Below are 16,579 nucleotides of genomic sequence, written 5' to 3' on the forward strand. Positions count from 1 at the left end.
GGAGAATCACCTGAGGTCGGAATTTCGAGACCAGACTGGCTAACATGGTGAAACCCTGTCTCTATTAAAAATACAAAATTAGCTGGGTGTGGTGGTGCACACCTCTAATCCCAGCTACTCAGGAGGCTGAGGCAGGAGAATCGCTTGAACCCAGGAGGCAGAGGTTGCAGTGAGTCAAGGTCATGCCATTGTACTCCAGCATGGGCGACAGAGTGAGCCTTCGTCTCCCGTAGAAAAACATTCTGCCTCAATTCTAGTGATGTGTTTTCTTATTGGAAATGTTTCTGTTATGTATTGGCTTTCCTCAAGTTTAAGTAGAAGCACTATTTATTACTAACAAAATACAAAATTTGAGCATGTGCTATTCTAGACACTTCATATTCATTAACATACTCATCCTTTTGTTAAGTTTATAAAGTACCATTAACCCCATGTAATGATTAATACTGAGTGTCAACTTGATTGGATTGAAGGATACAAAGTATTGATCCTGGGTGTGTCTGTGAGGGTGTTGCCAAAGGAAATTAACATTTGAGTCAGTGGGCAGGGAAAGGCAGACCCACCCTTAATCTGGGTGGGCACCATCTAATCAGTTGCCAGCTCAGCTAGAATATAAGCAGAAAGAAAAATGTGAAAAGAGACTGGCCTAGCCTCCCAGCCTACATCTTTCTCCCATGCTGCATGTTTCCTGCCCTTGAACATCAGACTCCAAGTTCTTTAGCTTTGGAATTCGTACTGGCTCTTCTTGCTCCTCAGCCTGCAGATGGCCTATCGTGGGACTTTGTGATTGTGTGAGTTAGTACTTAATAAACTCCCCTTTATACATATGTCTATTCCATTAGTTCTGTCCCTTTAGAGAACACTGACTAATACAGATTTTGGTACCAAGACTGGGGTAGTTCTAGAGGAACAGAATATTAAGGATGAAGTTCTTTCATTGGCTTTGGCGTTTCTGGAGATGGCTGGTTAGACCCCAGAATGCTAAGGACTCTACTTCTAATAGTAAGGAGAACACTGATAGTCCTTGGCAGGAACTGTTTAGAGAGTTATACAAAATAAATGCATTTGACGCTCCTGATTTGTTACTCGTGAGAGGCATGGAGTTTAGTGACTCTATACATAATACCTTTGACCATATGTGGAGAACCAAGGAACATAATGAAGCTGGTTGGTTGCTCCTAAGTTCAGTGGACAAAGTGATTAAAGAAAATGAACTCAGGAATTCTATATCCCAGCTTCAGAAGCAGATACTGAGCCTCAAATCTGCTAAGATTGCCCAAGTGAGAGTCTTATCTACTGTAGAGAAAGAGCTAAAACTCTGGACAGAGAGACACAAGCTCTTATCATGAGAATGGCTGACCTGCAATGAAAGGTACAGGCATAGCCTTGCCAGGTGCCTACTGTTAAAGTGAGGGTATTTACTGGAAAAGAATGGGACCCTGCAATTTGGAATGGGGATGTGTGGGAGGACCCTGATGAAGCTGGGGATACTGAGCTTGTAAGCTCGAGTGAAACTTTTTTGCCAGAAGAAACAGCTTTCCCATTCCTAGTAGTGGCAACATCCCCTCCCCAACCCATGCTGCCATCAGCCTTTCCACTTTTGTTTGAGGAGATAAACCCTGAGCTGTCTGAGGCAACAGTGGTGGCCTCCGCTGAGGCAGTTGCCAGGCAAGATAATGTTGATTCTCCTTAGGAGCCATTCCCAACACCCCTGTTTGCTTCTAGACCTATAACTAAAGTCCTGGCAGGCCCCTAGAGGTGAAGTTGAGAGTGTGACCCATGAGGAGGTGTACTACACTCAAAAAGAACTGCTTGAATTTTCCAATTTATATAAACAAATCTGGAGAACAGGCATGAGAATGGATATTAAAGGTATGGGATAATGCTGGAAGGAACATAGAGTTGGATCAGGCTAAATTTATTAATATGGGCCCACTAAGTGGGGACTTTGTGCTTAATGTTGCAGCTCAGGGAGTTAAAAGAGGTTCTAATAGCTTATTTGCTTGGTTAGCTGAAGTGTGGATTAAAAGATAGCCCGCTGTGAGTGAGCTGGAAGTGCCTGATCCCCCTTGGGTTAATGTACAGGAAGGGATCGAAAGGCTTAGGGAGATTAGGGTGGTAGAGTGGATTAGTCGCTTTAGACCTACTCATCGCAACTGGGAGGGTCCAGCAGATATACCCCTGACCAATGCCTTGCAAAATAGATTTGCGAGGGCAGCACCTGCATCTTTGAAGAGCCCTGTAATTGCTCTTTTCTTTATGTCAGATCTAACAATGGGAACCACAGTCTCTTAACTACAAAATTTAAATACAATGAGAATAATTGGATTCCGAGGTGGCAGGGGGCAGGTGGTGGCACTAAACTGTCAAAGGCAAGGTGGGCATAGCTACTGTAATGCACAACACAGGCAAAGCGGCAATCAGAATAGTCTGATTGTACAGAGCTCAGGCATTGGCTAATTAATCATGCTGTTCCTAGAAGTGAAACTGATAGGAAGCTTACTGCATTCCTATTTAATTTATGCAAGCAAAAATCTTCTAGGTTGAATGGACAAAAGACTAATTTGAATTATGAAAACAGAATCACAACCCCTCAATCAATTTCCAGACTTGAGCCAGTTTATGGACCTGGAATCCCTTAAATGAAGGGGAGGCCGGGTGCCCTTGAGGAAGGACTCCACTACATTACTGACAATTTATGGAGTGAATCTTTCTCCCTTCCCTCCCAAGGAGACTTACAGCCTTTTACCAGGATAACTGTGCATTGGGAAAAGGGAAGTGATCAGACATTTTGGAGACTACTGGACACTAGCTCTGAGCTGACGTTGATTCCAGGGGACCCAAAACGTCATTGTGGTCCTCCAGTAAAAGTAAGTCAGGTAATTAATGGAGTTTTAGCTCAGGTCTGACTTACAGTGGGTCCAGTGGGTCCCCAGACTCATCCTGTGGTCATTTCCCCAGTGCCAGAGTGCATAATTGGCATAGACATACTTAGTAGCTGGCAGAACTCCCACATTGGCTCCTTGAATGGTAGGATGAGAGCTATTGTGGTGGGAAAGGCCAAATGGAAGCCATTAGAACTCCCTCTACCTAGAAAAACAGTAAATAAAAAAAAAAATCACATTCCTAGAGGGATTGCAGAGATTAGTGCCACCATGAAGGACTTGAAAGACGCAGGGGTGGTGATTCCCATTACATCTCCATTCAACTCTCCCATTTGGCCTGTGCAGAAGACAGACAGATCTTGGAGAATGACAGTGGATTATCGTAAGCTTAATCATGAGGTGACTCCAATTGTAGCTGCTATACCAGATGTTGACTCCAATTTCTTCAGTTTTGGAACTTGGACTGGTTCTCCTTGTTTCTTAGCCTGCAGGCAGCCTATTGTGGGACCTTGTGATTGTGTGGGTTAATACTTAATAAACTCCCCTTTATATATACCTATTCCATTAGTTCTGTCCTCTAGAGACCCTGACTAATACACCCCACTTTACAGATTACCAAACTGAGGCAATGAAGAGGTATAAACTCAAGGCCAAGGAGTTAGTAAGTTTTGGACCAGTGCACAATCCTATAGAGCCCCTATTTCTTCTTAGAGGGTACTAGTCACATGAGGCCCTGAGAAGCCTGACTCAAGCTTGCATGCTCATTCTTTGCTCCTGAAAGTAATTACCCTAGTAGCTACTAATTGGCTTCCAGTGGAATGGATAGGGGCATCCACACCCTTGGCTGCAATGCATTAACTGTTACCCTCTGTGTACCCTCCTGTTGCCTACACCTACCCTTGGCTATGAAATGGCACTGCACCATCCTTCAGGTGAAAGTCACCCTTTCTAGACCAAGAATTGTTTTCAATCTTAGCTCTACATTTAATATGAAGGAACCCCTATTATATTGTATACTTAAAGTACATATACAAATAAGAGGAGAACATTGAGACTTAAGGTTTCACCACTTAATTTCTAGTATATCCACTTGTAATGCTTGCATTTACCAAATCCTGACTCTAGGTGCTAAGGTAGGGTGGGGGCATCATAGAGGGAAGATTTTTTTTGTTGTAGCCTAACACACCCACTGTCTCAGGAAGGTTTTTATACCAATTCCACTTTGTTACTGGAGCACTAGAAGGATTAGTTCTACCAATATTTTTACACATAGTTATAATGCAAAGCAGATTTATTTGCATGCACAGCAAAGAGGATTAGGAAACTAGATAAAAAGGAAAGCAGTCTTCAGGCAACTGGAACTCATCAAGACTTTAAAGTAGCTGACTCTGAGATCACTACGATGGGAAGACTTGCTGTGCTTCTGCCTTCGGAAGTTAAGTCTCTTCAACTGATGTCTCAGCAGACTCAGCAGACTTAGCAGACTTAGCAGACAGGCCTTCCTGCTGGAGGGACTCTTCTAATAGCTTCTGATGGTATTCCAGAAAAGCTATGCTTCCTGTCTGTTTATCTATGAACTCCTTTACAAAGTCTACGAGCTATAGAAATAAAACAGGGAAGCACCCACATTGAGGACCATGTCTGCAACAAGAATCTACCTATATTGTAGCCCAGAGACCAGCAGTCCTGGGAGCATGTCAGGAATTCAAAATCTCAGGCTCCACTCCAGATCTACTAAACCAGCCACTGCATTTTCAGAAAGACTAGGTGATTCAGATGCGTATTGAAGATCCAACAGCACTGATCTAAGATATTCAAGACCTTTAGGTGAATACAAGCACCTACTTTCAATGAGTATGAGTATTAGGTTGTCTTATCAAAAGTACAGGTTACTTTAAGTAATAGGCTACTACTGCAATGGTTTTCAATCCTGATTATTTGAATCACATAGAGATTTTGAGTAGCTGCCCAGACCTCATTCCTAAAGCTTAAAATTTAAGTGATCTGGCATAAGGTTCCAGCATTTGTACCATTTCAGAGCTCCTCATTGAGTCCAATATGTATCTAGAGTTGAGAACTATTGTAACTAGGCCCATTTTCTGCACTTTGACTTCCTGAGAAGCTAGGGAGTTAGAAAGAAGTTATCACTTTGAGGTAGAGTGCTTACCAATAACGAGGAAGACTTCATAGAAGTCTGTATTATAATAGGTCACCATTAACATCTACTTTTGCAGTAACAGTCTAGAACCGTGATTCTCAAACTGTGGCCATCAGCCAGCAGTATCACCACCTAGATTTGTTAGAAATACATTCTTGAGACCTACACAAAACCAACCCAATAAACAACTTTTGGGAGTGAACCCTAGAAGTGTGTTGTAGTAAACACTCCAAGTGATTCTTGTGCTCAGTAAAACTTAAGCATTTCTAATTTAGGATATTTACAAACCAACAGCAACAGAACCATGGTTTGATTTAATTTTACAGAGTGCATTATTCCTGGGAAGATGTTTTTACCATACACTAAGTTTCACTTTTCTTCACCAGGACAACTGTCTCCCCACCCCCAAACTACTCCGAGAAATAAGTTCCTAGACTTCCTTCAAGGGAAACAAACACACGTTGGGTGATCTATGCCTTGATCCCCTTTCCCAGAAGCAAATCGTAATCCAGAAGTGAAAGATGACACTGATTTTATCAGAACCAGTTAACTACTTACACCAGTTTCATTATCCTTAGTAGCTGTGATTTTCAGGTCTTGTAGGACATTGGTTAATATGTTCTCCAACTGCACAGCAGACTTCAGGGCTTGTAAGCCACTTCCCCAGTTATCTATGTCAGGCCTCTGTTGAAGAGGAACAGGAGAGTCGCTTTTCTACTCCAGGCACAGTTTTGTCACACTTTGCTTCCCGTGTAGGACCATGACTAGGTTTGCATAGTGTAATGGTCTCCAAACTTTGAGGTGCAATGGAATCAGCAGAGACTCTTAAATGTGAATACTTGGTTTTCAATCGCAGACACTGACTTAATTGGTATGGGATGCAACATGGGCATCATGAGTTTTAAAAGATTCCCAGGTGATTTTAATGTGCTACAGAGCACGGGTACTACTAGCACAGGTACACACACAATTCCATTAGCTTTGGAATTCTATGATGGTGGTCCAGCTGTTATTAGCACACATTTACACCTCTTTATAAAGCAGGAGTTAAAAAAAACAACCAAAACAACCACCTTAGGGAAATTAGGGATGTTGCTGGATGTAATAGTCCCAACTAAGGCTCAGGTTGTTTCTTTGGAGTATGTGCCCTTTTTTGTAAAGCAAAAAAAGTTTGTTTTACTCCTTTAAAGAGACAGCCATATTAAATACCTGAACATGTACCTGAATTAGATGAACAATCTGAAATAGGATGCTAACACCTCTGGGAAGAAGGCATTAGAGTAGTGCTTGTCAAACTATTACCATTAGGAACATCTGGAGAGCTTGTTAAGCTATAGCTCTTAGGGCCTATGTCTGGGGTGAGATCCATGAGTTTGCATTTCTAGTGAGTCCCCAGGTGATGCTGACAACCTAGAGATCACACTTTGTGATGCTCATTAAGACAAGCCAAACAAGCATTTAGTGGCTAAAATTTACCCCAAATGATGTTGACATATACTTGCTCTCAGAGTCAGTTAGTTGCTAAGAAGCCCATGTAGGAACATGAGTAACCTAACATTTTAGGTAGCAACTAATCAGTTGAATTCTCTAGACCTGGCCAAGGCCCCACAGAAGTCAAAACAAAGTTTGACATCTACCTTAATAACTGGAAGGCAGACAACACCCTCACGTTTTCTTAGATATCTTAGGAACTGCTTTGCATGCTCCCTTTTCAGCTCAGCCTGCTCCGCGAAGAACTTGGCAAAAGGAGGCATTCTCACATCTTCACTGTAATAACAGGCCTGGTCAAATGTAAGAAAAGGGGGAGGCTGAGGATGAGGTAAAATAGTTTTAGGACCTGAATCTCACACAAACTCACTTTGTTGTCTCAGTGGTTGTCCAGGAAGAGGCCTTCTTTGGTCAGTCTTGGGTCCTGTTTGTTCTTTGACTTCTAGAAGGCTCTAGCTGTCCCCCAGAACCTAGTCTACCTCAAAGATCAGCCACCCAGATCCTAATATGCTGGTGCCTAATGTCTTGCTCTTATGGTTTCTTTAAGTGTAATATTTTTGAACTTAGATGCTAGCCCTTACATCCTTTAATTGTGTAGATACGACAGAAATGTAGCATACATTTACATTTTAAAAGTCTATTTAATCAATCCTAACACATCTATGTAAATTTTGAAATAGCATATAGGTATAAAATTGTTTATTCAGTCTGTCACCAGTGTTTGATGCCTATATAGTTTTGGGAACACACTGGGAGGAACTGTAACTTTCCCTATCAAAGCCCGTAAGTTGTAATCATAGGGCCACAGAGCAGCAATACCCCAACCACTGAGTTGCTGTTTCATCTGGTATCCAACTACCAATATGGCCATAAGCACTATTATTAAGAAGCGAGAAGATATATTATCGCCCAGAGCAGAGCTAAAACCTCCCTCTCAGTTGTTCAAGAACCCATACTAACCATGGATAAGTAAGCATCACTGACATGCAGCTCATAAGATGCTACTCGGTTAATAGCAACTCTACACTCTTCAGAGACGGGACCGTGGGTTTCGTATTCCATCTCAGCCTTAGGGAAATCCAGCCATAAAAAGTACCACCCACTAAGGTAAGGGACTTCTTAAATACTAACAGGAATATAGCCAGCCCACTTCTTATAAGATGAAATTCCATTCAGCTGAGATTAACAGCTACTAACCTACCAATGAGGACATTGTTTCTAGAGGAAAGAACCAATCAAACCAGAGAAAACAGTGAAGGAAAAGGGGGTTAGTGCTCTTACTATCCCAGTCAGTGTTTAGTGTTTTCTCTCTTCTTCTCTCTGATTGTGGTTTGGGAAGGCTGATATATTTCCGGAGTAGTGAGGCATTAACAGAAAGGATGAATTACCTTTAATTTTTTTTCTTTCTTCAAAACCTATTATGGCACCATGTGCTGGATCCCATGGCGAATCTAAGAAGACTGGCTAAAATGCATTTTGTCTATGAGGGAGCATACATCTCCCTCCTTTCTCCGTAAGACCCAACACACATAATTGATCTTAAGGTGGGATATGATGGGAGTTCTGAGATGTCAATGCCATTATTAGCTGAGGGGAATAGGGCAGATTTTATTAATAAATTGGCATTTTAAATTGGCCTTGGAAAGTGAACAAGAATGTACAGAAATGGAAATGGAAGATGGGCATTCCACCTGGAAAACAAGCCTACATAGGCTGTAAATATGAGAGGTGTTAGTGGTTTCTCCAAACTATAGAAGTCTGTTCCACCTGGGAATATTTTGGCCCCTCCTTTTACTATATTCCCAAAGTCCCCACCTGCCCCAACATACATCTTAATTTGCATCCTTTGAGGGCAAAGACTGTTTCACTTGTTCTGGTATATGTACAACCCATAATGGAGTATTTTGTAAATAATACACGCTGAAACAATGTTGATTAAATAAAAATATATTTCATGTGTAAGTAAAGTGCAAGATGTCTCATGCATCTGGTGGATTCCTAGTTTGAGCCTAAGCTGAGTCTGCTTGAACCTAAGTAGAAGTGGCAGGTCACCAAAGTGTATCTCTCGAGGCAGTGAGGAGTGAGGCAGCCTCCTGAGAACTTTTGTTTCCTGACCCAGCAGTGCTCTTGTCCCTAATTGAATTTAATGCCTTAGTCCCAAAAAGAGAGAGGTGCTTTGAGTCAGTGCTTCTCAAAGAGTAACTTGCATATGAATCAGCTGGGGCTGTTGTTAAAATGCAGATGCTGACTGTGGAGGCTTGAGATTCTGCATTTCTAACAATGCTGCCAAATGTTGTTGGTCCATGGACTACACTTTGAGTAGTAAGGGTTTAAGTACGGTCCTAAAAAGCTGTTTCAGTAAAAATTCAGTATGACAGAAATGGCACTAACGGTGGACCCTCTCATAGGAGAGGAAAAGAGAAGAGTCTATGCCTCTTCTTCACAGACCGCTGTACTGCCTTCGCATGTGAGAGCTCACAGGACTTTCATGGCAGCATCTCTGGGGAGGTGGCAGCTCCAGGACAGTCTGCAGTATCCAGCCTCTGAGGTTACAGCAGATGAAGAGGAAAGAAAGTGGTGACTCATCAGATAATTAACTTTTGATTTTCATAGTATATGTGAAACATTACCTGAACTTCCTCCAAAATTTGGGGAAATTTTAAGGAGATTAGGATCCTATGTGAGCAGATGAACAAGTGTCAATGAAATCTGAATTATTACTGTTACTATTAAATCTATAAGATAGTAAATCTGAAAGATATAGATTTTTCTTACTGGAAGATGTTGTGAGAGTTTGGATATTTCTGGGTGATCTATTATATTCTTCCATGTAAACATTCCAGGATTCTATCTGCCACCTGGGCCAAAACACAGTGCTGCACACATATGAATAAACTATCCCTGTTTCATATGGTTTGGATATTTGTTCCCTTCAAATCTCATATTGAAATTTGATGTCCAGGCCGGGTGCGGTGGCTCATGCCTGTAATCCCAGCACTTTGGGAGGCCGAGGCGGGCGGATCACGAGGTCAAGAGATTGAGACCATCCTGGCCAACATGGTGAAACCCCGTCTCTATTAAAAATATAAAAATTAGCTGGGCTTGGTGGCAGGCGCCTGTAGTCCCAGCTACTCAGGAGGTTGAGGCAGGAGAATCGCTTGAACCAGGGAGGTGGAGGTTGCAGTGAGCAGAGATCACACCATTGCACTCCAGCCTGGGCCAAAGAGGGAGATACCTTCTCAAAAAAAAAAAAAAAGAAAGAAAGAAAGAAAGAAATTTGATCTCTAGTGTTGGAGGAGGGGCCTACTGGGAGCTGTTTGGGTCAGGGGGTGGATCCCTCATGAATGGCTTGGTGCCCTCCCCGTGGTAATGACTCCATGGAAGATCTGATTGTTAAAAATACTCTGGGACCTACTTCTCCTCTCAATCTTGCTCCCCCCCTTGCCATGTGACATGCTGGCTCCTCTTGCCTTCCATGATGAGTAAAAGCTTCTTGAGAGGCCCTCACCAGAAGCAGATGCTGGCACCATGCTTCTTGTACAGCCTGCAGAACTATCAGCCGAAGAAACCTCTTTTCTTTAGAAGTTACACAGTCTCAGGTATTGCTGTATGGTAGCACAAAGGAACAAACACACTGTTCTTGTGGTTAGACTTTATTAAGAAATATTGCTATCTAAACACTTAAAACCAACCTTAGCAATTTGTAGAAGAAAACAATGAGGCTGGGCGCGGCGGCTCACACCTGTAATCCCTGCACTTTGCGAGGCTAAGGTGGGTGGATCACCCGAGGTCAGGCGTTTGAGATCAACCTGACCAACATGATGAAACCCCATCTCTATTAAAAATACAAAAAATTAGCCAGGTGTGGTGGTAGGCATCTGTAATCCCAGTTACTCAGGAGGCCTGAGGCAGGAAAATCACTTGAACCCGGAAGGCGCAGGTTGCAGTGAGCTGAGATCAAGCTGCTGCACTCCAACCTGGGCAACAAGAGCAAAACTCTGTCTCAGGGGAAAAAAAAAAAGAAAAAAAAGAATGGAAAAAAACCACATCATCAACATCAGTAACAGTGTGCTATTTTTTTTTTTTTTTGAGACGGAGTCTCGCTCTGTCGCCCGGGCTGGAGTGCAGTGGCCGGGTTTACGCCATTCTCCTGCCTCAGCCTCCCGAGTGGCTGGGACTACAGGCGCCCGCCACCTCGCTCGGCTAGTTTTTTTTTTTTTTTGTATTTTTAGTAGAGATGGGGTTTCACCGTATTAGCCAGGATGGTCTCGATCTCCTGACCTCGTGATCCGCCCGTCTCGGCCTCCCAAAGTGCTGGGATTACAGGCTTGAGCCACCGCGCCCAGCCAACAGTGTGCTATTATGGTAGATTTACAGGTGACTTTTTTCTTTTTCTATTTTCCGTATTTTTTAAACTTTTATAATTATATATATATTTTTCATTTTGAAAAAGGAACCTAACAAATGTCTTTTCTAGAGAATTAGCACCATGCCTTTCCCTAACAGAAGCTCCACATAGGCCAGGTGCGGCAGCTCACGCCTGTATTCCCAGCTCTTTGGGAAGCCTACATGGTCAGATCACTTGAGGCCAGGACTTCCAGACCAGCCTGGCCAACATGGCGAAACCTCATCTCTACTAAAAATACAAAAAATTGGCTGGGACTGGTGGGGTGCACCTGTAGTCCTAGCTACTTGGGAGGCTGAGGCAGGAGAATCGCTTGAGCCTGGGAGGTGGAAGTTGCAGTGAGCTGAGATGGTGCCACTGCACTCTGGCCTGGGTGACAAGAGCGATACTCCGTCTCAAAAAAAAAAAAAAAAAAAGAAAGAATATCAGAAAATACAAACTTTCATGTGTGTTCAGGTAATATATATGTATTTTTAAAGCTAAGACCAACAAAAAGAGTTTTGAAGAGAGAAGTATATGGTAGGGCTAGAAGAGGGAAAAGTTTTTGACCAAGAACAAGGGAGGGAGGGAGACAGACACCAATATGACAAAAAGTGCAACATTTACCAAGGAGGGAGAGAAAGCAGAGCAACTGAAGTTGTATAACAGAGAGAATCATATGTAAACAAAGCTCCCTCAAATATTAACAGAGAAACATAAGTACAGTAGTAGGGAAGTCCAAGTAGGGTAGTACCAAGCAAAAGAGTGCCTAGATGATTTAGATCAGGATACATGTCCAGGTCTAAGGGAGCTTTATTCTTTCATTGAAATAATGACTTCCAGAAGTGATTTGGGGAGCACTATTGGTAATGTTTAAAGAATACTGGAGGTAAATGCCAAAATACAGCTAAAGACTTTTATGGTATCTTTGTGGCAAGATGAAGACATTTGCACTAGATGATAACATAGGCCAATTGGCATCTGAAAATCAAAGAGGGCTATTTATCGGATTGGGAATAATTAAGCAAAAGGTTTTGGTGATATGATATAAGGCATTGCATTCAGTCATGTGCTCTTTTCCTTTCTTCTCAGCCAAAAATTTAGCTGCATTGAGTTTTAACATTTAACTAGATGTAAACATTTCACAAATCTGAAAGGACTAATTAGCATGCTGAGTGATAGAAACATTGTCAACAGAACTTGACAGGTTAACCCAAATAGGCTAAAGTTAATATCATTAAACACAAGTAAAAATAAACATAAAATCCTATATTTGAGCCAGGCGTGGTGGCTCACACCTGTAATCCCAGCACTTTCGGAGGCTAAGGTGGGCTGATTACGAGGTCAGGAGGTCGAGACCATCCTGGCTAATGCAGTAAAACCCCATCTCTACTAAAAATACAAAAAAAAAAAAAAAATTAGCCAGGCATGGTGGTGGGTGCCTGTAGTCCCAGCTACTCGGGAGGCTGAGGCAAGGAGAATGGCGTGAACCCAGGAGGCAGAGCTTACAGTGAGCCGAGATTGCGCCACTGCACTCCAGCCTGGGTGACAGAGCGAGACTCTGTCCCCCACACCCCCCCAATATCCTATATTTCAGATCGGTAAATCAGTATCTTATCAATAGAAAGAAGAAATCTTATTAAACAGTAGTTCAGGTGAAAATGACCTAGATTTTTGCTTGGTTGACTGATCGGTATGACCAGAGAGTTGACAGAAAAGCAAATGCAATTCATTTTTTTCCTTCTCAGGTAGATAGACTTGTTTTATTGAATGATTGATTTGTATAATGGATGAAGCCACTATGTACAGACAAGAGAGGGGATTATTTATTTGTTATTTATTTCTTGGTTTAGCCTTGATGATCTCCTCCTCCTTGGACTGGAGATGCTCCCTGTGGTACTTACTTGCTCCTTTGAAGTTAGACTGGAGAGCCTCAGCCTAGTCAGCTAGAAGCCCTTATAGGCCTTCAGCATGTGGACATGTTTGATGAGAATCCACTCGTTTTTGAACACGTTTCCCTTTGTGTTCAAGTATGGGCTATGAAACATGTGGGGTTAAACTAGATCCACAGCATTTTCTGAGCAGCAGGTGCAGAAATCTCATCCTTCACATTCAAGTTAACTTCTTGGACAGTCAAGCATTGACAGTCCCCTTTTGCTTACCTATACTCATATGGCTGCCCTTTCAGGGGGACAAGGTGTTTTTCTGGCGTCAATCCTAGAATGAACAGTCACAGGCTTGCTGGTGTTCAGGCCATCTTTGGTCAGCTTCTGGATCTGCTGATAGACATTGGTTTCGGTGATTACATTGGTCTTGCCCAGGTCTAACCAGTCCTCCTTTTAACAGCAGAGGACTCTGGAGGTGAGCCTCTTCTGAAGCTTCATGGCTGTTGTTCATTTTTCAAGAAGCAGTTTAGTGACCATATTCCAACAGATGCTCATCTTGTTGTAACCATGCAGTGACTCATATTCTAAGGGTCCAGCCATCTAACACACACTTATACCTAGGGCCTCCCAGAAGTAGGCAACCAGTGCTACATGGTAATAAGAGACAAATAAGTACTTTAGAAAGTTTTGTCCACTATTTTGTCACATTTGTATTTTATTTCAGGTGTCACATTTTTATTATGTTTATATTTTAATTTTGGCACTACATTTTTGAGACATTGACAACTGTAGGATAAGTGGGTGAAGGAGAGGTTTATTTATTTCAATGCTTGTGTTATAGAGTTGTAAGATTTAGAAACGCTTAAGTGTCGAAAAAATTGATGCAGAAAATCCTTTTTAACAACCTTGCTAGGCAGCTGTTATTACTCCTTTTGTGAGGTTGAAAAACGAAATCTAAGAGAGGTCAAGTTATTCACCTACAGTTGCACAGCTAGTGGCAGAGTCAATATTTGAATTCATGCAGCTTTGACTCTAAAAATCCAGGTTCTTTCTAATATATCATTCATCTCATTGTATTCAAATAAATGCTTTCTTTTTCTGATTTGTTAATGGTAAAATATGAAAAGAACTATTAGGATACAAAAATTTAAAATGTGTTTAGTGATTCTTATGAACTCATCTGTATTAAAAAATGAAAATATAGTAAACAAAATATTCAATTTGATAAATAGTAAATACTCCTATGTACAATATTGAAATTTATTTCTTAGTCCTCTAAATATGACTGTGTTTGTTCTAAATTATTCTCTATAGCCTGGAACTTTATTACATATAGTCCTAATATAAGCATGTGAAATTAGAGCTTTCAAAATGAATATAGTTTTGTGACTGAATGAAAGATTACTGTATATCAGCTTAATGCATGCTAAGAAAACTGCACATAATTCACTTTCAATAGGCTCAAGGAAATAGCAATAAACAAACATATTAATTTCATATGATGATGGATATATATACACACAAGTATATTTCATAGAAAATAAAATGAACAGGAAATTGAAAATTGTATTTTAGACTGTGTGGTGTCTCTGGAGACATAATCACAAACAACAAAAACTTGTATCTAAAGTCACTGTAGTAGCCACTTCAACTGACAAATATTGGTTTGTGATCCATTTAAATGCACATTTTAATGAAAAATTATGAATAATAATTTGAATATTTCCCTCACCTACCAAAATACAACATGGCCATCTCCCTAGATACTGGTAATCATCCTTAAAGTGGGGGTACACTATTGCATGAACTTTTCTACATCTGTTTCAAACACCTCCCCGCTGCCACCACCACCGACGTCAACAAGACACTTCTACAATGATCGATAGTTTGGACACTCATTTCTTGGTCAGCATCCTTGGACTCCAGGAGTTCCTGGACTGCTGAGGAAAAAATGCTCAGTATTCAGTGTGAAAACCCTGGTTGTCTGCATCTTAGAGGAATCTGTATTTGGTCTTGATTTCAGCTTAATACAATCCAATGGCTGGAAACAGGACTGCTGAACTAACAGCCAACACCAACATGTCCTTCACCTGGAAAAGGGTCATGCGGGTATTAGGTTAAGGTGTTGGGAGAAGAGTGATGAAGGTAGGTTTCTGTAATCTGTGAAGTTCATTGGCAAGGACTAAAACGCTGGCTGGAAGCAACAGGAATATGATCTTAAATAAACCTAGTGGGGAAGAGAAGTATTTTAAAACATTCTTCAGGTCTTTGATTTCTCTCACCCTCCTTTCCTCTAAGAAATCTAGATTAACGGATGAAATTTTGTGATTATTTTTTGTTTTCCTATACTTTTATTATCTTCATTCTTATAGCTTGGATCTGAAGAGGAGATTTTAAATGAATGAATGATGTTATGAGCTATGTAATGCCATAGTTAAGAATGTAGGCTTTACCAGAGACAGTCTGGGTTTGAATCCTTTCTTTGTATTCTATTCAAGGCAATTTTCTGGGCACTAGGAATGCAGCCATAAATGAAACAGACAAAAATCCCTGCTTTCACAAACCATACTTACTAGCTTTAGGACACTAACTGGTCTGTAACTCAGCTTCCTCTGCAGTAGGAATCATAAGTGTCCCTACTTCTTCGGCCTGATTGAAGTGTTAAGAGAATCGAGGCACAAAATAATGCTTAGAACTAAGCTTTGCACACAGAAAGCATTTAGTAAATGTTAACTATTACATGTAAGACTGTATTTTCCCCTTTGTTTTCCATTAATTTGAATTGTGAAGTATAAGCATAGCAGAATCTCTGGAAGCTTCTGCACACAGCCCTTTTCTCAGCCCCTGCTTTCAGATGATCCCAAACTTAGACACAGCCCTTCATTGATGATAGTTGCTCCACATGCCTTCTCTCACGCTGTGGCTTTCATTTCACTTTTTAGTAGGATCTTTTAATAAAAAGAAGTTCTTAATTTTAATCTAGGTCAATTTCTCAATCTTAATGGGTTTTTTTTTTTTTTTGTATTCTGGCTATGAAATTCTTCACTACCCCAATATCATGAAGACATCCTTCTATATCTTCTAAACCTTTATTTTTCACTCTCACATTGAGAGTTACAGTCCATCTGTAACTGATTTTTGTGTGTGGTGAGAGATAGAGAAATGTTTCCGATTTTTTACATAGGAATGTATCATTGACTGTGCTAGGCAGAATGATGGCCCCACCAAGATGTCCATGTCCTGATCACTGGAGACTGTGAATATGTTACCTTTCACGGCAAAGAAGACGTGGGCAGATGTGATCTTGAGATAAGGAGATTATCTTAGATCATGTCAGTGGACCCAACCTAATTAAACGGGTTCTTAAAATGGAAGAACAATTTCACACTGTAGTAAGAGGGGACTGTGACTAGGGAATGACAGAGAGATGTAACTTTGCTCACTGTGAAGATGGAGAAGGGGGTCATGATCCAGTGTGGCACACGGTGGGAACGTGAGTGGTCTTTGTAAGTTGGAAAGAGCAAGGAAATAATTCACTCCTAAAACCTCCAGAAAACAACAGAGCTCTACGAACACTTTGATATTAGCCCTGTGAGACTTGTGCTATACTTCTGACCTAACACTAAAATAGTAAACTGATACTGTTTTAAACCACCAAGTTTGTGGTTATTTGTTGCAACAGCTATAGAAAATTTATACATTGGCCTGGCATTATTTATTAAAGAAACCATCTTTATCCATTGCTCTTCAGTTACTTTTGTCACAATTGCATAGTCTG

At 41.1% G+C, this 16,579-nt stretch overlaps 1 protein-coding gene across 1 annotated transcript; it reads right to left on the reverse strand.

Moving 5' to 3' along the window:
* Nucleotides 1-4,277: 4,277 nt before the first annotated feature.
* LOC105477454 (ferritin, heavy subunit-like) lies at nt 4,278-7,603 on the reverse strand. Its single transcript, XM_011733957.1, has 4 exons — nt 7,492-7,603; nt 6,681-6,824; nt 5,602-5,727; nt 4,278-4,483 (listed from the first exon to the last, which is right to left on the reverse strand). Exons 1-4 carry the CDS (start codon nt 7,591-7,593, stop codon nt 4,322-4,324), a joined length of 534 nt encoding a protein of 177 aa, XP_011732259.1. The 5' UTR covers nt 7,594-7,603; the 3' UTR covers nt 4,278-4,321.
* Between the last annotated feature and the right edge of the window lie 8,976 nt (nt 7,604-16,579).

This window comes from Macaca nemestrina, chromosome 2, assembly GCF_043159975.1.
Source record: "Macaca nemestrina isolate mMacNem1 chromosome 2, mMacNem.hap1, whole genome shotgun sequence".
NCBI classification, from domain to species: Eukaryota; Metazoa; Chordata; class Mammalia; order Primates; family Cercopithecidae; genus Macaca; species Macaca nemestrina.

What these genes read in the sequence shown, in the direction of transcription:
- LOC105477454 (XM_011733957.1), bottom strand. Translation starts at nt 7,593, where the DNA reads ATGGAATACGAAACCCACGGTCCCGTCTCTGAAGAGTGTAGAGTTGCT. An exon ending in GTGATGCTTACTTATCCATG is followed by an intron (nt 6,825 to 7,491) that starts GTTAGTATGGGT and finishes ACATTTGACCAG; the next exon opens with GCCTGTTATTACAGTGAAGA. An exon ending in CTAAGGATAATGAAACTGGT is followed by an intron (nt 4,484 to 5,601) that starts GTAAGTAGTTAA and finishes TTATTTCTATAG; the next exon opens with CTCGTAGACTTTGTAAAGGA.